The sequence below is a fragment of the Maniola jurtina genome, chromosome Z (assembly GCF_905333055.1).
Source record: "Maniola jurtina chromosome Z, ilManJurt1.1, whole genome shotgun sequence".
Classification (NCBI taxonomy): domain Eukaryota; kingdom Metazoa; phylum Arthropoda; class Insecta; order Lepidoptera; family Nymphalidae; genus Maniola; species Maniola jurtina.
This window is the reverse complement of record NC_060058.1, coordinates 15,391,859-15,417,087: the sequence shown is the minus strand read 5'-3', so window position 1 is coordinate 15,417,087 and position 25,229 is coordinate 15,391,859. Positions and strand designations below refer to the sequence as shown.

General features: G+C 40.2%; 1 protein-coding gene and 1 long non-coding RNA gene across 2 annotated transcripts; one reads left to right on the top strand and one right to left on the bottom strand.

Annotated features, from left to right (window-relative positions):
* Positions 1-475: 475 nt before the first annotated feature.
* On the bottom strand, positions 476-11,627 carry LOC123880723. Its single transcript, XR_006799324.1, has 3 exons — positions 11,520-11,627; positions 8,479-8,483; positions 476-487 (listed from the first exon to the last, which is right to left on the bottom strand). It is a non-coding gene; the product is annotated as an uncharacterized LOC123880723 (long non-coding RNA).
* Positions 6,952-23,928, top strand: LOC123880692 (paramyosin, long form). Its single transcript, XM_045928952.1, has 16 exons — positions 6,952-7,144; positions 7,215-7,271; positions 8,799-8,885; positions 9,657-9,823; positions 10,721-10,958; positions 11,682-11,801; positions 12,780-13,046; positions 13,466-13,712; positions 14,573-14,700; positions 16,525-16,637; positions 19,258-19,447; positions 19,927-20,061; positions 20,519-20,713; positions 21,175-21,270; positions 21,847-22,128; positions 22,297-23,928. The coding sequence occupies exons 1-16, from the start codon at positions 7,034-7,036 to the stop codon at positions 22,492-22,494; spliced, it is 2,631 nt and encodes an 876-aa protein (XP_045784908.1). The 5' UTR covers positions 6,952-7,033; the 3' UTR covers positions 22,495-23,928.
* The last annotated feature ends 1,301 nt before the right edge of the window (positions 23,929-25,229 follow it).

Here is a 25,229-nt window from a genome sequence, read left to right as displayed (position 1 = left end):
AAATCAGAAATGAGAGGATCCGTAGAAGAATCAGAGTAACCACATAGTAAATGGTTTTGAGAGAACGTGTTGCGGAGAAAACAAAGCCCTGAAGCACACCTGCATTGACAGCCATTAAGATCAGGTGAGCTACTCGTAAAGACCTCTCTCAAGAAATCAGATATTCAGTTTAGTTGTAAAAGTCATTGGGTATCCCGTATGCTGGGAGCTTACTGAGAAGACTGCTGTGCCAGACCCGATCAAAAGCTTTTGAAATGTCAAGAGAGATGGCGAGTGGTAAGTTGGATCTCTGTGCTTCTCAATGGTTGTACCCCAATTGAGCTAGAAGTTCACCTGTTGACCGATTTTCACGAAAGCCGTACTGATAGTCTGAGAAAAATCGTTTTCCTGTAGCCAGTACACGTACTATATACTACTCTTATATATACATACTCTTACAAAGGATCACGTGATGGCAATTGATCTGTAATTAGCTGGATCAGCACGACTCCCCTTTTTAAGTCTGGTCTGGTCTGATGCAAGGCTTCGGCTGTGGCTAGTTACCACCCTACTGGCAAAGCCGTGATACTAAGCGATTTAGGATTCCGGTACGATGCTGTGTAAAAACCACATGGTATGGGTTAAACCACTGAGAAGAGTTTCTGTTATCTATGGGTTGAATCATACTCCCATACCGCTTCAATGTTAACCTATTAAAATTTTATTTGTTACCACCAGGTGATATTACAGTCAAGGGCAAACTTGTCATCATCATCATCAAACTGTGGAACTCCACTGTTAGACAAACTTGTAATGGAATAAAAAAGGTACTGGTTGCATATTTGTAACCAAATCTTGGGGGTTTAAGCAGTTTCAAGAGAGAGACGAAACAAGCGTCCTAACACAGAAGACAACAATTTAGTAAGATTTCTAGAAATTCCACCCGTGCGAAGTCGGAGTGGGTCAGCTAGTTACTAGGTCTTAAATATAAAAAGAATTCGTACACGTCTTATGTCTAGTAATGCTAGACATATGAATCACTATGCACTCGAATATCAACATTTTATTTATAGACTTCTGATTCATACACCATTGATTCAAACAACCGCCTAAACACACTAAACATACTAAAATAGACACCTTATTCTGAGCTATGTGATCTGTGAAAAATTCTTCTTACCACATGACAAATTATAAGCTCATACGAGTTATATTATGAATCAAAACTTATTTATTTAGCCTATTTAGCTTAGCCTTATTAAGCTTTCATCTGCTGTCCATCCTCTGTCAGTCTGTCCATGAGTGGACTATATTTCATGAACCGTAGTAAGTGGAGAATTTAAAATTCCAGTGTGTATTTCTAATTGCCGCTATAACAACAAAGTAATAAAAATTTAAAAATGGCCGTCATGCAAATTAAAATAATTAAAAAGTAGGGGAAGTCCGGGAGAGTTGAACCGCTTTTTGCTTAAAGTGTCGTATTTTCTTATAAATGAGGCTTAGTGATTCAATTGTAATTATAAACAGTAGCTTATTTATTTAGGATTACTTATGCATAATTACTTTTTCGAACTTATAATACTGAAATATGTTATATATACTTGAATGAAAAATGGGATTTGGGTCAACTCTCCCCACCCCGAGGGACACTTGAACCGGGGTCTGGGGAGAGTTGAACATAGCATTTTAAAGGGGAAAATAAAAACATTTTGTAGCTTAAATTACAGATATACTAAACAAAACATCACAAAATGAAATTAAATCATAAATAAACATAGCTATTGCTTTTCTAATAAAGAAAAAACTGATGTGAGTCAGACTCGCGCACTCGGAAATTTTTTCCAACATTTTGCACGATAAATCAAAAACTATTATACATAAAAATAAATAAAAATCTGTTTTAGAATGCGCAGGTAAAGCCCTTTCATATGATACCCCACTTGGTATAGTTATCTTATTTTGAAAATTGAAACACATTTTAGTTTTTTTTTTTAATGATGTAACCACAAATTCGCGGTTTTCAGATTTATTCCTGTACTTGTGCTATAAGACCTACCTATAAGGGTTCCGTTTTTCCTTTTGAGGTACGGAACCCTAAAAAAAAGAAAATTTCAACATATTCTTTAACATTCCACAATCAACATAATTATTATTAAACATTTCGCCAACAAAGTTAAATATATAAAGTTTCTTTAATCAATTTTGTTGGTAGTTAAATATATAACGTTTCTTTAATCAAATTTGTTGGTCTTTCTTAACCTTTTCATCAATATCTTGTGTAACTCCTACGCTTATCTCATAGACATAATATCTTCGGCATAAACCACATAAACGTATAGTCATAATTTCTTCTGATGTGCAAACAAAACAATACCAACGATCATTCACGTCAGGAATTCTGCAAAATCACTATTACTGGAACTATCAGCGTAGGCAACATCTTCATATACGTCTTCACACTCGGTTTCACTATCATCATTAACATTTTTATTTTTTTTAGCCTTTTCCAGTTTTCTTTCTCTGGGCTTTTTGTTTCGAACCTTGTTTAGTTTTCAAAGTTTTCTTTCTAAATTTCTAAATTTATTAAATAAAACTTCAAATTTTTGCATGCAAACACTGTAGAGGAAGACATGAACCACTGGTCATATCTCCCGCACCCGCCATGGTTCAACTCTCCCGCATATACTACTTTGACATTAAATTTTACTCATAGAAAAAACAATCAATCTTAGCAAAAAAATACTTAGCACATGTCAAACTACAATAATCAGGCAGTACAATAGTAATAACACACAATACGTAACTCTATAAACACGGCCGTAATCTCAAAAATACATAAATTAATAAAATCTACTCTGTCGTAACAAAAACACTTTTCCGAGCCTGATAGCCAAACAAACCGGCCATTGTAAAAAATGGCGGCGTGCTGGTTATTGGCCTCCCACGCTTTACCAATGACCGTCTTGACGTTACATTAGCGCGAAATTTAAGCTGAATTTTAAAAGGTGGTTCAACTCTCCAACCTGAGCAAGTCTCCCGGACTTCCCCTACCTACTTATCTCTTCTTATACCGTCTATGATGGAAGGATTCCGGTCTTCGTGTGAGAGCCAGACTTGACCAATTTTTTGGGCAGTTGTTTAGGTATATATAACGAAAGGAACCGGGTATTTTATAAAGGGTTTTCGTTAAACGGAGAGTAAAAGATTAACAATGATTAAATAACCTTAGCAGGAGTTTTTCGTTACAGAGAAGTTCGCAAGAATTATAGAGTTTAAGTTCTAATAGGCGCTACTTTAATAAGACTTTTAATATGCACATAAGATAAAGTTCAAAACTAAAACCCGACTGCGATCGTCTTAATAAACGCTGAAAATGTTATAGTAAAATTGTTTTTCTGTCGCTTGGTATATTTTAATGTTGTAGTACATTTATATTTATCAACTCAGAATTTTCTCCTCTTTCATTTGACATCCCACTCGATACAATAGCAAAAAAAAATTTTGGAGACCTCCCCACTTTTTTTCATGTACCTACCTAATATCCGTTAGATCAATTTTTTTCGTATAAAATGTAGCCTATGTAACCCGGACCTTTGCGACGAATTGATTGACACCTCATTCATCAAAATCGGCTCGGTAGTTTAGGTGCTACGGTGGAACACACAGAATCTGGATACAAACATACACAGATACATACATAAATACATAGACTGCTAAGATCATAACCCTTCCTTTTGACTTTGCCGCAGTCGGGTGGTGCCGTAGGCAGGCTATAGAGCAATATCAGGAATCTAGACAGTCGACAGATGAGTTTCACTATAATTTCAGCTGCGGCTGACTCAGTCCCGCGGAGGGGGATGGAGGACAAAAGGGGGAGGAGCGGGGGGGGGGGGGGAGGCTACACGGAAAACGTTCGGCCCACTTCGCGCTGATACAGATATAACTGAATATTTTCCCACCTGTGCGAGGAAATTGGACCGAGGAAAATCGCGCACGTAAATCATAGAAGCGTACAAGAGTTACGTAGGTACCTACTCGAAGGATGCCAACAAGACCCGATTACTAAGCCTCCGCTCTTCGTCCGTCTGTTCGTGTATGTCTGACTATCAGCGTGCTGTATCTCATGAACCGTAATTGGTAGAGGGTTAAAATCACAGAGTGTGTATTTTTATTGCCGCTATAAAAATTTCAAAATGGCCGCCATGAAAATAATACAAAATAAAAAGTACATAGTGGTATACGATGGTGGCCTAAAGGTGCCCACGCACTTGATGAACTGAACTGCAGCTGAACTGCGCGTCGCATCAGCGCCCCGCACGATATTCTCTCCAGCCGCGACGCGCCTACGTCACTGCCGCGCGGCGCGGCTGGAGTGAATATCGTGCGGGGCGCTGACGCGACGCGCAGTTCAGCTGCAGTTCAGTTCGAGTGCGTGGGCACCTTTACTCCTTCGTGTGCGAGTCTGACTCACACTTGATCGTTTATAAGTGCACTTGTTTGTATGTTGCCATTTCTGCTATTGTATTCAAGCTCTTCAATTGTATTTTTTACTTCGATAATACTTAATGTAATGAAAAGGAATTTCATCCACCCACTTCCAACTACCTTCTTAAGGTCTTCGGTCCTTTGGTTGGAGTTAAGTTCAAATATGATGATACAGTGGTCATAATTAATTAGATAAACTTGAAACTAAAGCTACGAGGGTTCCAAATGCGCACAGCTCTGAGAAGAGCCCCCCTAGGTAGACAGACAACATCAACGCGCCCAGGTCTGAGCAGACCCCCACCAGGTGGACCGACAACATCAAACCAGTCACTGGATTCGTGCGGCGCGGCGCAAGACCGCGTGAAAGACCAAAATATGTCCAGCAATGGACGTCTACCGGTTGATAATGATGATGAACGTGCAACGTACGGACAAAGCACCCTGAATAAGCTGTAAAAGTATATTTAAATCCATACTAATATTATAAATGCGAAGGTGTGTCAGTTTGTCTGTATGTCTGTATCCTACCTTTTCACGGCCCAAAGTTTAACCAATTCTGACGAAATTCGGTACAAAGTTAGCTTATATCCCGGGGACAGATATAAGCTTAGTACTTTTTATCCCGGAAAATCAAACAGTTTCCACGAGATCTTTAGAAACCTAAATCCACGTGGACGAAGTCGCGGGTATCCTCTAGTCAGTAATAAAGTCTATATTATGCGCGACTGTATGTAAAGTATGATTAATAAGACCAACGCACGTTGGGCGAGATACGAAGTCAGTGCGATGTACCTATCGAGAGCTGTCCATTGCATTTGTGAGCAGGTGCTACTGGACTAAATAAACAACAAGCTCTCCTATATATCTCTATCCATCTACCTATCTAACCATCACTACCCATAATACTTTGACGGCCTCCCTGGTGCGTGGTAAGCGCTGTGGTCTTATTAGTGGGAGGTCCCGGGTTCGATTCCCGGCAGAGATTTGAATTTTATAATTTCTAAATCACTGGTCTGGTCTGGCTTCAGCCGTGGCTAGTTACCACCCTACCGGCAAAGCCGTGCCGCCAAGCGATTTGGCGTTCCGGTACGATGCCGTGTAGAAACCAAAGGGGTATGGGCTTAATAAAAACTACCATACTCCTTTCAGGTTAAGCCTCCTATAAGCCCGCTTCCACCTTAGACTGCATCATCACTTACCACAAAGGAAGATTGCAGTTGACTAACTTGTATACGTACTTGCTAACTTGTATATGAATAAAGAAAAATCTCAATCCTGATTGATATTTGACCCTAATGAAGAACTACTTTTGCATATCAAAAATTGTAACAGACATCTTGCTCTTTCTTAGGCACAAACATAATATAATCTAGAGGGCTGAGACGTGTAAAAAGTCAACCCTCAATGGAAATACGTGGTATGGCTTAGCTGTCGCGAAAACATAGTTTTGAAATGACATTTTGGGTGATAATCAGCGCAGTCAACTGCTGACTATTCATTTATCTTGTAAGAGAGAGAGCCCTTTCTCTTGTAAGAGAGAGAGCCCTTCCTTTTGTAACAGAGAGAGAGCTCTTTCTCTTATAAGAGAGAGAGCCCTTCCTCTTGTAAGAGAGAGAGAGCTCTTTCTCTTGTAAGAGAGAGTGCCCAGCCGTGGAAGATTATAAGGCTGATGATGACAAAGTATTGGGGCATGACCAGCTCAATCAACTGCTGTCGCAACCAGGTAGCGCTAACCTCAAGCCAAAATTTCATAGTAGGCGGTTATCAGATCACTGACACTGACAAAAAATTAGAAGCTTTATTGCTTGTCAGGTTATCGCAGCGGTCACTATCAAGCCGTCCGGTTATAATTAGATTTATTTGATGTTTGTAAACATCCCAGCACTGAGTGCGGTCTGGGGTTTAATTAAAAGTTTGGAGAAAGTTCATTGTTAAGTTCAGCCGCACTGACGCCTGCCAGTGGCAAGACTCCTGGCATCCGCAGAGGTGCCAACAAGTTGACTACGACTGTCCATGTGAGACTGGTCAATAACAGTTGAGCCAGCGCCTGAGTTAGGCCGACAGATCGAGGGACTAGCAGAAATGTTGGTTGCCGATAAGTTCCTTCCAATGTTACCGACTGTCCTGCAGACGAACTAAGAACTAGGCAGCCGACCCAAGTCGGAGTTCACAGTTGGCAAGTCTGTAGCCGCGTCTGCCCGCCAGTGCACCGCCCTCGCACGCCCGGGCGGCCTGCAACCGCTACAAGAATACGCCGAGTGGTTCAGCACCGGAGTACCTGCAGGAAGGGATTCGCCAAATTTTTGGACAAAACAAATAAAAGAGAACGCTGCGGCGTTAAGGCGGGCGTGTCTATAAAAGGCCGAGAGGGGTGCGCGGGGGTGGTAACACGATCCGCGAGCTCCAGCCGGCCGGCCGCCCTGGAGCGCGGGCGGCGAGGGCGGCGCGGGCGCGGGGCGCGGCGGGGGGGTGCTCGAGCGCCGGCGGCGCCCGCTCCCGCTCTCACTAGTCGAACGGTGCCCGACCGGTAACGTAGCGCCGACTGCCGACCGAAGACGAACCAGCGACAATGTCCGCCATGGCGAAGACTTCCAAGTACACCTACCGCAGCAGCGGCGGCGGCACCACCGACGTCAACATCGAGTACAGCGCCGACCTGAGTGCTCTCTCCAGGCTGGAGGTACCGGCCGTTACAGTGCAGTGCTTGTGAAGTGTTTGCGGACTTGATTCCAATATGTTGTATTTTTCAGGACAAGATCCGTCTCCTCCACGATGATCTGGAATCCGAAAGGGAGCTACGTCAGAGGGTAAGCGACCGTGCGAAACGTGATCTGTGCGGCCGCGCGCCTTAGCGGGCGCGCGTGTGGGCGGGCGGCCGCACACGCCTCTATTTATACCGCCGCCCGAGTTTCCCTTCACCCTTCACACAAGAAGGAAAATTTCCCAATTTCATTTTTCAAAATAACATATTCTAGCTCATCCTAACACGACTAATAGTCTGAAAAGCTTCTCCGTATCTAATATTGCTAACTGTCCTGCGTTTGGATTTTGTTAAAACACAAACATATAACTGTCTTCAACTAAACAATTAAAAATATGCAATTCTCAAAATATATTTAAAAAATTCTACTATTCAGCTAATTTAAATTTTTTCATGTAACACCTATACAATCATCATCATTTTATATTTTTTTAATATTTGGCATAATCCAAAAAAAATCTATTGTTATTGACGAATATTTAAAATGCATAAACCAATATATTCAAAATCCAAAAAAAAAATTTAATTGACTTTTTTGGATTTTATTAAGTCTTCCAACAATTTCTTAATTGATCTGTCATCATCATCAATGTACCATTTGATCAGATCAATCCGCTATCTATCCGAGGTCGGGTTTGATCGTCATAGATTAGTGACGATGTCGGTCTATTTTAGTCAGTTGCACCGGTGAACGGTGCCGAGTGCATGCATATCGCACGCACGCGAGCCGCATGTCCGCACGCATGCACGCACGGACGCATCTGACGCCCGCGCGACCGTTCGAGATGAGCGCGAGCGCAGTCGCGATATATTTAGACTCATAGCAAAAGCATTCCCTGAAACCAATCTTCTCGCTCCCGCATTTGAAACTGGGCCAAATGATGCTCGTTCCTGCTCAGAATGCCACAATATTGAAATATAATAATAGAACGTGGTAAAGTGGCGAAAATATCCGCCTTAGTCACTCCCGTGAGACACGAACCCGTTCTAATTATAACCAAGCATAATATTGAAATATGCGAAGGACGTACTATAGAATAACGGGGCTGTTACACAACTGAACACCATTCTCGCATTACTTTTAAAGTTGCCAACCCTTGCAATTGTTAGCCCTTCTTACAGTTATTATATTTGACAGATATACTCGTATAACTAGAATATAAAGGTACAGATTGATCGCTATTCAGATCACAACTGCCCACTTTATTCATTTCTTCAATGCATATTTGAATATTTGTTGTATTGACAAACACAAATTCTCTATTGTCATCACTCCTTGACAATCATTCACATGCATTCAAGTGTTTAAGTTAGTTCTAACATCCCTATGTTATAGAATCAGTCGCTAGCCCAAAGCCACGATTCATTTCATCAAAAATTCGGATTCACGCAACAAATCCTCAATACGAATAAGTTTTGAATATGCATGTAAAACAATACATGTTTTACATGCATGTTCAAAACTTATTCGTCCGCGCTATGCCCTGAACCAAAAATCTTGGGAGATGTTATGATCATTAATATCAATAACTTTCATGAAGTAAATAATAATAACACAAGAATTGTATTTCAGATCGAAAGGGAGAAGGCAGATCTGAGCGTGCAAGTTATCCAGCTCTCTGAGAGGCTTGAGGAAGCTGAGGGCGGAGCAGAAAGTCAGGTAAGCAGAATATGTACATTTTTAGATATTTTCCTCTTCATAGTTACACAGTTCAGTCTATGAACCTCCAAAAAAGAATATGAACTAAAGCAGCAAGAATTGGAACAGTGATCCAAAGTCAACGAAGAATCATGGACTCGTAAACTTGGATTTACCTGAATTTCGTGAAGCAGAAAAATGAATGAATGGAGAAGAAAATTCACGAAAAAATTCAGCAATTCATGAAATTACAGCACAAGAAACAAAAGAAGACGCAGGAGTATCACAAAAAGACAGATAAAAAGAGTATGATAAAATCAAAATACAAGAAAGCAAAATCAAACGGTTTAATATTTTGTGCCCACTACAAGCAATCAAATACAAGAAAAAATCATGGACAGTTAAAGTCAGAAACAAGAAGAATATAATCAAAAATCAAAAATATTGAATAAAGAAGAGCTAAATCTATACTAACGATATATTGCTGTGCGAAAATGGTTTATATTATTCTAAAATGCTAATGCGATCTATGCGAAGCGATATTTATGTAATTACTTTTTATAACACTGTTTTTATTTCAGCAACAATTTTACCAATTACATAAATATTAATTGTAGATTTCTGTTTTACACTGATAATAATAATAAATAACTAATGGCATCAAAGTAAAAGTAACTAATTTAAACTTTAAAGTTTAGTATGTCTACTTAATTGGTAATAGAATAAGAATCTCAAATGTGATCCCCAATACAGTTTGGGGGATGCAATTTGAAATAATCCCGTATTTTTCAGTTCGAGATCAACAGAAAACGCGACACAGAACTAACCAAGCTCCGGAAGCTTCTAGAAGATGTACACCTGGAGTCAGAGGAGACCGCGCATCTTCTTAAGAAGAAACACCAGGAGATCGTGGTCGATTACCAGGACCAGATCGACAAGCTTACCCACAGCAAAGTCAGGTGAGATACATGAAACTAGCAATGCCAAATAGCATGTATACCCGATTGGACCAAGGTAATCCACTAACCCCATATTTATTTTCTTTATACAAATGAGATGTTTTTGGCTTCGTCTACCCACCAGTATCACTGATCAAACATGGGTATTCCAATACTCTTGGAAAACGCATTGGACCATAAAAACCATCTTTGATGTTAAGTAAGCATCTACAGGTATCTCGTTTTCCTGAGACAGCTTGTGAAACGGCGTGGTTTTACAGAGGGTGATAGTTGACGTAAAAATCAAGGCATAACGTCACTACAGCCCTCCTGCAATCCGCATCCTATCCGTTTCAGTCAAGTAGTACACCTATGACAAATAAAATCCGCAAACAAGGTAAGGAATAAAGAAACAAAAACATCTTTGATGTGGAATGAAATTAAGTAGATTCCAAAAAATTCCGTAGTCGGGTATAAATTGTTCGACTTTATCTTGTTACTTACAATTAAACTTATTTGTGTAAAACTAATACTATTAGTTCTAAGTGCTTTGCGATTATATGCGAATTAAGCTGTGCGTTATTATAACGTAAATATTACTATAGTTGTTTCTATAAACCTGAGCCTGGTGTTCCATCAACATTGGAATTGTGACAAATCGTATCTGTAAAGTTTGAAGTCTTAAATTATAGTTACGAAATTGTCACGATTTTTGTGTCAACGAGGGGTAAATCTTACAATACCTACTGTAATTTTATTTGATGTAGGTTTTTTACTAAAACCACCTCGTTGTCCACCCACAGTGCATATTCAAAGGCTCCGAGATTTCTTAACAAAGCTTTGGTGCCCCCTCTGAGCTGGTCTCGAATAACAGACCTGAGTTGTTTATGACTGCATAGTCCATTTCTTTGTCACCAGAGTTGAGAAGGAAAAGTCCAAATTCCAAGCCGAAGTTTACGAGCTGTTGGCCCAAGTGGAGAATGTGACAAAGGAGAAGATCACAATCTCAAAGACTTGCGAGAGACTCGAGATCACAATCAGCGAGTTGCATATTAAGATTGAGGAGCTTAACCGCACTATTGTTGACATCACATCGCACAAGCAGCGCCTATCTCAGGAGAATGTTGAGCTCGTTAAGGAAGTTCAGGACCTTAAGGTGAGTGAAGTCAAGCCTTTGTTTACTCAAAAATTTTGGTTGAAAGTTGGCGTAAAGTATGGTGAGGGTTTAGAGACACTAAGATATCTATAGAGCGTACTTTGCCTTTGCTCAGGTTAAAGTTTCAATTAGAACGAACCAGATTTGTACCAGCGATATAACGCTGTCTCGTTTTAACAGTGTCGTAAGTCTGAACCTGAGAGTCAGCCTTACAAGCAACATTACAAGAAAAAATGTTTTAGGAATTTCCGTATTGAGGGTAGCATACTAGAGGATTCGCCATCATGTTTAATTTTCATCGAGTTGTATATTAAAACATATTGGATTGAGAACATACATATAACCGAACAAAGAATGTCCTAAAGAGTCATGATACGGAAAGATCGCAAAATTATTGGTTCCAAATTTTTTTAGACTAATTGTCCAATTATCCCCATACGCAACATTTTAGGCAATCATAGGTTTAGAGCTTAGGGTCATAATGATAAGAAAGGACGGCTAAGAAAGGCAAGAAAAAAAGGAGAGAACGAGTAGAGACTCAGAGAATAAGCATGAAGTAACATAATACGGTCCCATGCTGATCTCGCAGAGGGGGAGGTTCTTTTAGTCCGTGCGAGTCGAATACACCCTGACGACAGGCAGAAGTACGTAGTGATTTTCCTCCTCCTAAAAAAATTTTTAGCCATAATTAAACCAGTGTACTAAATCAGTGTGAATTTCCAGGTGAACATTGAAAACGTTGTGTACCTTAAGAGCCAGTTGGCTGGGCAGCTCGAGGACGCGCGTCGCAGGCTTGAAGATGAGGAAAGGAGGCGCTCCATCCTTGAGGCCAACCTTCACCAGGTAACTATTTTTTTAATTTCAGATACAAGTTAGCCCTTGACTGCGGCCTCACCTTGTGCAGTCTAAAATGGAAGCGGGCTTACTTGGAAGATTCAACAAGTACGGCAGTTTTGCCCTACCTGTTGACTCTTCCAAGCCAATGCCATGCCCTTGATTGGTTTCTACACGGCATCGTACTGGATTGCTAAATCGATTGGCAGCACGGCTTTGCCAGTATGGTAGTAACTAGCCACGGCCGAAGCTTCCTTCCAGACAGTTATTTGGCTTCTTTATTGAAGTTATAGTTAAGGACAAGAGGGAAACCCTCTTGTCCCATTATCATCTTACAACGTTCAATTCTCCACATTAAAAAACAACCTTGGGCATCCACAACGAACCATCAATTGAGGCGCTATTAAACAAAACGGTGTAATGACCATACTTCTGATCAAAATACTTTTTTTTCCAGTCTGGATGTTTTTAGGCCACTGAATACAAATCTGAACTCATTTCCAAGTAAAACGACCTAAAACTACTAAAATTGAGTCTAAAGTTCATGATTTCATTCCCTGAATACCTACAAATTTTAACTCATTTTCAAACAAAACGGTTCTAATCTTTACTTCAAATTTATTGAAAGAAAGAAAAACGTTTATTTCTTAAATTGTATCACACATCATATGTTATAACTAAGCGTTGGTTATCCCAGCGCTTCCTCGCTTGAGCATTAAAGCCAACATGCCTCAAGCAGAAGAAGCGACGGAACTTGCCGTATTATACATGACATATTACTTCAATTAATCAATCAGCCTGTTTGTGCCCACCGCTGGACATAGGCTTTCCCAAGAGTGCGCCACCACACACGATCCTCCGCCTTCCTCATCTACTCACTTCCCGTTATCTTCTTAAGGTCTACAGTCCAGCGGGTTTGAGGTCGTCCCTCCTCATATTTCGTCTGACATATTACTTAGTCTTGCACTAAAAATGATCAAATCTCAGGTTGAAATCGACCTGGAATCTGTCCGCGTGCAACTGGAAGAAGAATCCGAGGCCCGCTTGGACCTTGAACGTCAACTCGTCAAGGCCAACGGTGAAATCGGCCACTGGCGCTCGAAGTTCGAGGCCGAAGCCGCCGCGAGGGCTGAGGAGATCGAAGAGATCCGTCGCAAGTACTCCATCCGCATCCAGGAACAAGAGGAACAGATTGAGATGCTCATCGCTAAGTGCAGCAGTGTTGAGAAGCAGAAGTCCCGCCTGCAGAGTGAGGTAAGCAAAGCTTTTTTTAAATTTTACACAAAAGCTCAGCTGCAATCAAATCAGCTGGGAAGTGATGATGCAGCCTCACATGGAGCGCCGATGTTTACTAGCGCTTCGTCACCAATGAGTCTTCTAACGCGGTCCTCCGAATCAGAGTCAAAGTCAAATCATCTATTCAAATTGGGTACCATTGTACACTTTTTGATGGTCAGCTGTTGACTTTGTAAAATGTTCGAAAAACCACGTCGAGCCGTTGCTCCATTGCAGCCTGATTAAAGGAGAAACCAACAAACAAATAAACACTTTAGTATTTATAATATGGGTAGCGATTGCACTCATTAGCACAAATGATTTTCCGACTTTCTTGCAGCTCTACCTAATAGGTCGACGTCTTAACTTCTAGGCAATCATTATTTTAATAATTCTAGGTTGAAGTCCTCATCATCGACCTTGAAAAGGCCAACGGAACAGCTCGGGAGCTCCAGAAGAGGACGGAGCAGTTGGAGCGCGTCAACATCGAGATCAAATCGCGACTTGAAGAGACGGTGCAGCTTTACGAACAGACCCAGCGTGACCTACGTATCAAGATCGTGGAGATCCAACGCATTTCGCACGAGCTTGACAAGACCCGTGAACAGAAGGACGCTCTGGGCCGCGAGAACAAGAAACTGGGAGGTGAGTTATCATATTACAATGTAAATGGCGGGTACATACCAATGATTCTGAATTATCGATATTTTGACCCAGTTATATCAGTAGAGGCCACGACGAGACTATAGGGGTGAAGTTGGAACTTTCATGATCGTTATCGAACTACCCGCTTTCGATGTGTAAAGGCAAAGCACTGTAATTCTAGCTGCGACAATTTGCCTTTACTGAGCTGAAATAAATCTGCATCTGGTAATCTGCATACTGGTATAACAGATATTATCTTGACTGTTAGACTGGTTAACGGATATTTTAGAAAACTTATTATACAGCGTGCTTGATAAAAATATAACATAACAAATGAAATATGTAGTCGTTAGTGCTATATATAGATTCTTTCGTTGTCTCTGTTACTTGACAATGTTCAAAAGGTCCTTCAAGTTCACAAAAAACTTTTTACGATTTCATTTCCGCGATCAGCTCTTTGCTGGGTTGTTGTGAGCATTTAAACTAATCCTTTTAGTCCTCATGTCTCGCACAAGTATCTTTTAAATATATTTCTGTATTCTCATGTTTTTAACCCCCGACTTAAAAAAAGGGGGCGTTATAAGTTTGACGTGTGTATCTGTGTATCTGTCTGTGGCATCGTAGTACGAATGAACCGATGTTAATTTGGTTTTTTCGTTTGAAAGGTGGCTTGATCGAGAGTGTTCGTAGCTATAATCGAAGAAAATCGGTTCAGCCGTTTGAAAGTTATAAAGCTCTTTTCTAGTTTTCTTATAGAGGTTTTTGTATCGTGGATTTTTTAAATTTTGAGTTATTATTTAGTACTAAAAATTATTATTTAGTATTAAAAACAAAAAATGACGTTCGATGTTTGTTGGTAGATGACTTGCACGACGCCCGCGCCAATCTCACGGAGTTGACCCGCCGTCTTCACGAGCTCGAGATCGAGCTGCGCCGTCTTGAGAACGAGCGAGAGGAACTCACCGCTGCCTACAAGGAAGCCGAGGCTGTGAGTATACCACTGCTAGTATCGAATGCCCGCTCATGATGAGACCAATAAAAATAATAATGTTTATTTACCAAACACTTATGTTGACATAGGTATGCTTTGGACCCCTAACTTCTAAAAAAAGTAAAAACTGTGTCATGGGAGTTAGTGCCTTCCCTGTTACATTTGCTCTAATTTAAGTTAAGCCTGAATTCTAGTTAAGACGATAGGCAATGTGTAAAGACAAAATTCACACTTCAAACGAATTGATAATAATATTTAAGTTAAAATAATACGAATAAGTAAAACTAAAGAAATTTGATTAAGTTATGCCAATGCTAGAAAAGAGAAGCGACCCATTCTATGAAGAACGCTTAGCCCACATATCGATTTAGAAGCGATTTTCAACCACCGAATAAATTTTATCTAGGGAATAAATTTGACATTTTGACAGATTTCCTATACAAAAAGTGTCAATACCTCAAATGCATTCCTCAGATAAAAGTTATTTGACGATCGAAAAATCAGCTACTGATTGTGTATGAAACGTATTAACTGTTGTCGTAATCGTCAGCAAATTCTGCCCTTTAATTGGTTGATTTGGTGTGTACCTTTATTTACAGCCAATCAAGGGGCAGAAATTACCGATAAGTACCGATATCGTTGAATACGTTTTTCTAACACAATTGGAGGGGCAAGATCTCCTTTATCATTATCATCGTCATGTGACTCATCGCCCATCATCATCTATCTATGATTATCATTGGAGGGGCAAGATCTCCTTTATCATTATCATCGTCATGTGACTCATCGCCCATCATCATCTATCTATGATTATCATTGGAGGGGCAAGATCTCCATCGGATGGCATCGATGTATATCACTGTCACCAGTTTGGGTGCTAAATGATATACGAGCACCGTAGCTGATACACCTCATTCCGTATATAACCTTGTATCAGATGCATCCGTATCCTCCTACAAAACATATTCATGAAATTGCAAATTTTGTTAGTCTTAGATGATCTTAATCATAGTAGACTACAGACAAGCAATTACGCAAGCTATCATCACTTTGGCTCTTGTATTAAAGTGCTTCTAATTCTATGAATTTCTATTTACTTTTATCAATCAATCGTGATCCGTCGCAGAGTTTTGCCAACTTCTTAACGTATGACACACATGTTACATTAATGGTGTCTTTGTATGCCAAATCATTCGTTACAAAGTAAGAAATAAGCTGAGATTTGTTTAAAAATAAACATTAAGTGTATTAATTACAATTATATTTGAGCAGTGTCCAATAGCAGATTTTTCCTAGGACTAAGATAAAGCTACATACTCAAAAAAGTATGTAAGCAAATGATACCTACTTGTGCATGTAAGATTTCAAGACCACGGAAGCAACGTTCACGTTAATTCCGTTCTTATCACACGTTAAGTTTGTAACGTTCGTTACAGCTGTTTCGAGGCGACCATATTTTATCAGCCATTCTATAGTCTATACCTACTCAAATATAACGTGAATAATATCGCGAGTTTAGAGTTAACGCGCAAGTTTAATTTACAAATGGACTACATCTAAAGCGGATTACGATTTATAGGAGATGACATCGATCTTCATTGGAACATGTTTTTAGAGTCCCGTTGGTATCCTTCGAGTACAGAACCCTAAAAAATTGACAGGGAAGCAGTTATCTCTATAACAATATCCAGTAATCGTTGACAGTTACGAAAAATGCCGTGTTAAGCTATACTAAGTCTCTGATAACCATGTCGGAGGATTGCCAGCGTAACGCATTAAAAAAAACCCTTTGCAGTGTCTTATCTACCTCTTGTTCTTCAGGGCCGCAAAGCCGAGGAACAACGCGCTCAGAGGCTGACGGCTGAACTCGGCCAGTTCCGCCACGAAGCGGAGCGCCGCATCCAAGAAAAGGAGGAAGAAATTGAAGCCATCCGGTAAGGATCTCTAGACAATGATACTTTTCCTCTCCTCAAAATCTCATCCAAGCTCAATTTCGGAAAATATATCGAATCAAAGGTTAAAATAGCTGCCAAAAACTGTATCCTGAACAAGGTGAAGCGATTCTTCACATCAAAACAGCGCCTCATTCTATATCAAGCTCAAGTTTGGTCTGGCATAGCTGCCGCTTTTGGGATGGCTCTGTCAAGTACCAACTCTTGCGTTAGATTTAATAGATCGCTGCACCCGAAGGATACACAGCTTACAGCACCGAAAATGTTGTCTGCTTATGAGTCTTCTATCCGATATACTTTGGATAGTTTGCTCAGGAACTTCACAATCTTGTTTCTCGTTCACCATTCTACAACAGAACAGCGAGAAACCGCGAACGTTGGCATTGCTATGTGGCCGACATCCAATCTACTCGCACGGAACGTTTTCAATCAACATTTCTGATGTGGATCGCTAAGGTGTGAAATACCTTTCCGGCGTATCACGTATAACATAAATGCCTTCAAGGCAAGATTGAATAGATATCATCTAGGCAAACGTGCTCTATCCTGGCCCTGAGCATTGCTTTTTAAGCATCTAGCGCAAGCTTATCACGCATTAAAAAAATCTCCAGGTAATGTTACCTTTCTCTTTTCCTCTCATGCATTATGTAATTATCATCTTCAAGATGTCACCTAGCTAGCATACCTAATTCCCATCAAGAACAATACTGTATTTCAACTTGATCTGTTTGCGGCAGTTTGTATTAGAAAATTCCTGTTTAGTGAAAAGAAATTGTCACAAAACTAAACGTGTTAAAGCTAAGCATAGCTATACCCATTATAGTTCTATTTCGTTACAATTACGTCCATCCCCAATATAACTCGACTTATTGGCAAGCATCTCGTTTAAATATATCCGGTTTCCTGATTGGCTAATTGGACGAGCGTCACCGAATACGTCGACGCTTTTAGTGTTTATCAAAGCCCTAACAAGCCAGTACTACGCGTTGAAGTCTAGAAAACGGTCGTAAAAAAACGATATGGTGAAAATTTAATTTAGTTCGTTACATTAAGAAAAAGGAATCACCAAGATATGGCGCCAGTTAAAGTTCCTGACCTCAATAAGTGGAGTAAACCTCCAACTGCCATTTACGAAAACAACTATGGCTACGGAATCAATTTTTATCAACCGATGCTCGATTATATTACAGCGAAAAAAATGGGCGCTGAAGTCAAACCTCCTCATTTACCGTGGAACAACGAGAGAGGTCTCGAAAAATACAGATTCGACAAACCTGTTAAGACATACTCTGAAAATGATTTACTAAAAATCTCGAAAGAAGTTGCAGAGAAAGCAAGAAATGATCTCAATACTTTCGAAGTTGCAAAACGATCCCCCTTTTCAGTGGTAGCTACAGCTGCTGCCACTAACTTGACTAAACACGTCGCAGCAGAGAGTATTACGGTCAAAACTCGAAGGAAAAAAGTTGAGAGAGAGAATATTAGTACGGTTGAAAGCGTCAGAGGTCGAGCGTTAGAAAGGAAAACCGATTTTGTCGGATCAGATCTAAAACTGGGAAGTGAATTAAAAGGGAAAGCCAAAGTGTACAGAGGAAAGTCAGCGAAAGCCATCGCCCAAGTATTATTAGAAGAGAGCAATAAAAACCTCGCAGAAGGCAAAATTAAAAAAATGCAACTGAATGTTGGTAAAGTAAATCTCGATGGAACTGTTGGCAAAGTGACAGGGCATTCACTGTCAGAAATCGCTGATTTCAAAACACGGAATATGATCAAAGACAAGCTAAACGAATTAGCGATAGAAACGGGAAAAACGCCAAAAGTGTGCGTCGTACAAATCGAAACCGAAATACCTACGATAAATACCGACTATATAGAAAAAATTAACGAACTGAAAAGTACAATAAAACAGTTTGAACAATTAGACACCTCTCTGTTATATAACCAAAGGTAATGAAACCGAAACTAAATTAAAATTGTGATGATGGATGTAGGTGAAGATTGATTGATGACTATACACTTATAAACTTAAAATTAAACTAATGGGTCATCTTGGCCAGCATTATGGTTAAGTCTGTAGTTATCATAACTAAATTAGATTGACGGGTGTAAATTTAGTGCTTTCCTCTCAAGCAGGAAGATGAAAGGTATATAAAAAGGATCTCGGTTCTATGCAGATGATGCTGGATGAGATTTAAGTACCAAGTACAGGTCGTTCACAATTATTTTACCTCTGGCCTATTGTGTTGGTGAATATTTTGGAGTCTCGTAACCAGAAACGAAACAATCGCCTTAGTTTTACTTCATCATCATCATCGCGTGCCTTCTTCGAAACGAAGTTTGGCGATCATCTTCCGAAAAGCTTCTCTATTTAAAGCCGCTTCTTTCAACTTCGGGTAACTAATCCCTGTCCACACCCTTATATCGTCCAACCATTTGCGTCTTTGGTGATCTTGAGCTCTTTTGCCTGCAATTCTCCCTTCAACACTAATCTTGGGAATTGGAATTGTCCTCCTCTCTGTAAATGTCCAAAAAAATATCCAGTTTTACTTCAATTACGCGTAAAGTTTATATGCACTAATTTTTTATTTACCTTTGTCAACAGCAAGCAGACCAGCATTGAAATCGAGCAGTTGAACGCTCGAGTAGTAGAAGCAGAGACTAGGCTCAAGACTGAGGTGACCCGCATCAAGAAGAAGCTCCAGATCCAGATCACGGAGCTCGAGCTTTCGCTTGACGTCGCCAACAAGACCAACATTGATCTGCAGAAGACCATCAAGAAGCAATCTCTCCAGGTTCGAATGGTTTCAAATCGCACACTCAATAAACTCACATCGTAAAGTCAGTCTTACAACACCGCAACACATTGCGATATTGCGGCATGCCATAGTGCTGCATGGTGCAATATAACAATGCAACATCGTTCATAGATTGCTGGTTCAGATCCGGCTCGAAGGACCAAAAAATGTGGGAGTTATTGAGAACGATAAAATTGATAAATCGATAATGCACTGTATTTTCTTTCGATAGCTGATTGGTATTGATTCTAAATGATATGATACTTATATGATAAATTATATTGATATTATGAGTGCGATTCGCGTAGCGTCTCGTGCTGCACTGCCTTAATTACATTCAGAAAGAGAAGATTCAGACTTGCGACATGAAAGTGTTACTCACCAGTGTTCATGAAAGTGTTAAGTGATACTCATGTGTTCACTCAGTGTTCATGAAAGTGTTAAGTGATACTCATGTAAAACCTTCATGTTCACAGCTGACCGAGATCCAGACCCATTACGATGAGGTCCAAAGGCAGTTGCAAGTGACCCTCGACCAGTTTGGAGTCGCGCAGCGCAGGATCCAGTCCCTCACCGGCGAGGTTGAGGAGATCCGTGGCAACTACGAACAGGTATTATTAATTTCCAACGATTGGATCATTGGCGCAAAGTTGCCTGTCTATCGGTATGTGATATATTTGGGAGAGTGTGCTCAAAAACTTTTTGACCTGGTCCCTCTTTCACCTTTCTACTATTGTACCGCAAGGCATCGCCAAGGTCTGCATCCGTACGCAGTAAAAATTCCACGGACACGTACGAAGAGATTTGCCTCCCCGTTTGTTATTCGAACCGCTAGTATATAGAGCGCTGGCTGTATATGTACAAACTTGAGCATTAAAACAAGATAGTTAAGGGCCAAATACTATCAACGTTGGTGAGAAGTAAAATCTTATACTGAGGGTAGGTAGACCCAACACCAGAGCATTAGGTTGCAGTTTCATAATGCGTGCGAGAGAGCCGATAAAAATGATTTACGTCTCAGTTCGCACTTTGTTATGACTCAACTATAATACTACTTTTTTCCACCAGGCCCTCCGCGCTAAGCGTTCCGTGGAACAGTCGTTCGAGGAAGCTCAGACCCGCATCAACGAGCTTACAGTCATCAACGTCAACCTGTCGAGCAGCAAGGCCAAGATTGAGCAAGAGCTGGGCGCCGTCGCTGCTGACTACGACGAGATCACTAAGGAACTGCGCATTGCTGACGAGAGATACCAGCGAGTCCAGGTATAACCATCTCTCTATCTCTAGTCATATTCCTCTTTACATCGTCGTAGTAAACTGATAGACATCTTCTGCTTGACATGCAAGGTGTGACTAGAACGCTACCAAAAACTTAAGATTATTATTATACCAGACACCCTTAAACTAAGTTTGTTATACTTTGACGTAAGATTTTTTCCACCTTTATTACCTGTTATCTCCAAAGCCATATATCCAAATTTCATATTCGCTGATCTTTCGACCCTGTTGTATAATACGCATAGAAACTTTCAACTTCTTATAAAATAACGAAGGTCTGGCAAGCGCTGGCTCTTAGTCCATATGTTTGCCTCAATACGCCTGCTGTCTATGATGAGAGAACTGTGAACTGTGCATCACTGATAAAGGTATCAGTGAGTCCAGGTATAGCCATCATCTTTTAGAACAATAAAAAATAAAATTTTAAATAATATGTAATTTTCCAGACTGAACTGAAACACACCGTTGAACACTTGCACGAGGAACAAGAGAGGATCGTCAAGATTGAAGCCATCAAGAAGTCGCTCGAAATTGAAGTCAAGGTAACAAACGCAATATTACTTACTACTTTGTTTACTTGAAACTGACTTTAGTTTGTAATAAAAGATTATTTAGCAAGAAACAGTTAAAAATTATTTTGCTATAATCCGCCAACAGACTGTACTGTTGGCGGATTATAGCAAAATAATTTTTAACTGTTTATTGCTAAACATGAACTTCCGCAAAGTAACGCCTGATTCTATCCAATATTTAAAAGATTATTTATTTAAGTGGTTACAACTTACACTACATTCCAGATTATTGCACTATCGCTATAACTACTCGTAGCCTAAGCTTGGATTATTTGGAGCGTAAAACAAAAGTTACTAGTAAAAATGCCTTCGATTTGCCTGGTCGTGAAGCGGTATTGGATAAACTAGACTTTATGGACATTTTTTGACGTTGAGAAACGCTTTTTCTACGTAAACTCATTTAATTTCCTCAGAGCATCAGGATCCTTAATTGTTGTTGTAAAACTGATAACAACATGATTTAGTGCAAACATACCATGGTGTTACAGGGTAAGAGTGAGCAAGACAGGGCGCAGCTTTTTATTAAAAATATAAAATCTTTTTCAGAACATTTCAGTCCGTTTGGAGGAAGTTGAGGCAAACGCGATCGTCGGAGGCAAGCGCATCATCAGCAAACTGGAGGCTCGTATCAAGGATATGGAACTGGAACTGGACGAGGAGAAGAGGAGGCACGCGGAAACCATCAAGATCCTCCGCAAGAAGGAGCGCTCCCTGAAGGAGATCATCATCCAGTGCGAGGAAGACCAGAAGAACATCTCGCTTCTTCAGGACTCGTTGGAGAAGTGCACCCAGAAAATGAGCATCTACAAGAGGCAGTTGAACGAACAGGTATGAAATAATTTTTTCTTCTAACTCTTGTACCTAAACCATTTAAAGTGAAAAAAGGAACCGAAGTGAAAAAGGAACCCTTATAGGGTTGATTTTTTCCTTTTGATATACGGAACTATAAAAAGGCTTAAGGTTACACGTACTAATTTATTTATTTATTCACAACAGGAGGGCGTATCGCAGCAGAGCGTGACCCGGGTGCGACGATTCCAGCGAGAGCTCGAGGCCGCCGAAGACCGCGCAGACGTCGCGGAGAGCAATCTCTCACTCATTCGCGCCAAGCACCGCACCTTCGTCACCACCTCCACCGTCCCCGGCTCCCAAGTATACCTCGTCCAAGAGTCCCGCGCGCTCAGCACGGAGTGAGGCACCCTCCCAAAGCCCCGCAACACCAGCATTTCTCTCCATTCGATATCGGGGCGCGATTCCGGTCGGGTATAACTCGTGCCAGTTAATCGACAATGACCGCGTTTATCAGCCCCTCTCCCTCATACACTATACTTGTATGCAGTGTATGAGTAGAACGGAGTGATTACCGCTTATTTGCACAATGGTGGCGTTAATCATCCCCTCTTACTCACACACTACACTTATGTACAATGTGTGAGTAGGACGGAATAATCGACGCGTCATTTCGATTGTATATTGGCACGAGCTATATAAACCTAGTCGTTCGTTAAGTTATTTAGCTTCCCCATCCAACCCACAGTACTTACCGCGATTCGATGAACATAATATGTTTTGTAAAAGTGTATGATTTAAATAAATAAATAAGTTGAACAAACATAATTAAAAAAATTGCTCATAAATATATTTGTGATAGTGTTCAAAGGAATAAGACGATTATTCTAATACTTATTGTTCGAGACAACTAAGCCAGATATCAATTAATCTTTCTATTATTTATTAGGAATGCCCGACAACAAAAACGTACTACCAAACGTTCATTTGTTGTTAAAACATCGTTCATCCACTCTTGAGTATGTCCTGTCCATACATGTTGATTGCAAAAGCATGCTCTCACCCAAATAACGTGACAACAAAGATTAATTGAAAGTAAATAATCCTTACCCCCATAATAATTTAATATAATAAATCACAAAAATGTCCTTACCCATGCCCGTTATAGAATTTAAAACTATCCAACCGATGTGCCCCAAGCCGGTAAAAAGGTAATAATGCGACAATGGTTTTGGACCACTAAAACAATGCATTAGGCACATTCTTTTATGGGTATCCGCTAGTGATTTTAAAAAATGTTCATCGAATTTGCGTCTTCTGTGGGTTGAACGGTTAAAAAAGCGTACGAATTACAAAAAGCTAGATTGCGCTACTGAGTTTACCTCAGTTGGATTGCACAGTGGCGCCATCTAGATATTATAATTGGAATCGCAATTCGGGGACGTGCGCTTCGCCATTTGGCGCGCCCTAAACCCGTGTATCGTGTCTTTACACTTTCGGTGCCGAAAGCCAACCGTTCGTCCCCTTAACACTTTTTTATTAATATAATGCTAAACATAAATCAAATCAATAAAGGAACCAAAACTACAACAAGCTTTTTTTATAATCTAAGTTTTAAGGTCACCGGCGTTTGAAATTACCTGCCGTAATATTAGCAGTAGTTTAAAGTAAAGAACTATTTTATAATACGTCTTATTATTTATTACATATTATAATGTAAAACGCGTATCTAACGTACGTTTGTAACTGTAACTTATGATCATGTGAAAATAAATGCTATTTAAGTATGTTACAGAGTTAAAGAAAACCAAAAAGGCAATAAAAATTCAAAAACCAAAATGGGATTTTATTTTTAACCCCCGACCCAAAAAGAGGGGTGTTATAAGTTTGACGTGTGTATCTGTGTATCTGTGTGTCTGTGTATCTGTGTATCTGTGTTTCTGTGTATCTGTGTATCTGTGTATCTGTCTGTGGCATCGTAGCGCCTAAACGAATGAACCGATTTTAATTTAGTTTTTTTTTGTTTGAAAGGTGGCTTGATCGAGAGTGTTCTTAGCTATAATCTAAAAAAATTGGTTCTGCCGTTTAAGAGTTATCAGCTCTTTTCTAGTTTTCTTGTAGAAAAGAAGGTTAGATAACCGTTGGGTTCATAATATTATGTCAATAGACAAATGTCAAGCTGTCAAGATGGACGTTGCCTAAATACATAATTATTTATTTGAAAATGATGTTTGGAAAACTCAGATACTTTGGATCGTCGCGGGTGTTATAAATTTTTAATTTACACTTGTTATCCTAAGGAACTCTGCAAATGACCCGTTCATTTATTCTCCAGGGAGGAGAAAAGTCCCTCATCTTTTACTACGGTGTTTCTTTCCATTATAGGCATAACGCATAACTGAGTAGGTTCCTGTCTTGTTCCTGCGGTAGTGGGTTGGTGCGGGAGGGGTGTGAGGACGGGACGCGAGAGCTCAGTGATTCGTCAACTTGTGACAACTATCACCCCTCCCGCACCGCCTCACCACCGCAGGAGCCTACTCAGTTACCCGCTATACTTATAGTCCATCATGTACATCGTGCGCACTCTTGTCCTCCGCAGACATTAGTCTCTCGTCTGCACAGGCCATAAAACATTTAAAGAAAGACCAAATCGATTAGTGTGTGAGATCTATAGATTGTACCTAGACTTAGAGCTAAAACGAGACAGATTTATGTCCTGTCCTGAGACCTGTCTCATTTTGTCTTAAATAGAATTAAAGTCAAAGTACGCTCCATAGATCGAAACTTGAGATCCAGAGGACGTACTTTAACTTTGCTTAGACGAAGGAGCTTAAACGAGACAAGACAAATCCGTCTTTTTTGAGAAGTCTAACACAATCAAATACGCTTTATAGATACCAGCCTGAGATGTAGAGAACTTTGATCATACATAACATCACACTAATAATATTATAAAGGAGAAAGTTTGTATGTGTGTGTGTGTGTGTGTGTGTGTGTGTGTGTGTGTGTGTGTGTGTGTGTTTGTTACTCCTTCACGCAAAAACTACTGGACGGATTGGGCTGAAATTTGGAATGGAGATAGATTATACCCTGGATTAGCACATAGGCTACTTTTTATCCCGGAAAATCAAAGAGTTCCC

Excerpts from the sequence above, each read along its gene's own strand:
- LOC123880692 (XM_045928952.1), top strand. The coding sequence starts at position 7,034 with ATGTCCGCCATGGCGAAGACTTCCAAGTACACCTACCGCAGCAGCGGC. Across the intron at positions 16,638-19,257 it reads GAAGAAATTGAAGCCATCCG|CAAGCAGACCAGCATTGAAA; the intron begins GTAAGGATCTCT and ends CTTTGTCAACAG. Across the intron at positions 21,271-21,846 it reads CGCTCGAAATTGAAGTCAAG|AACATTTCAGTCCGTTTGGA; the intron begins GTAACAAACGCA and ends AATCTTTTTCAG.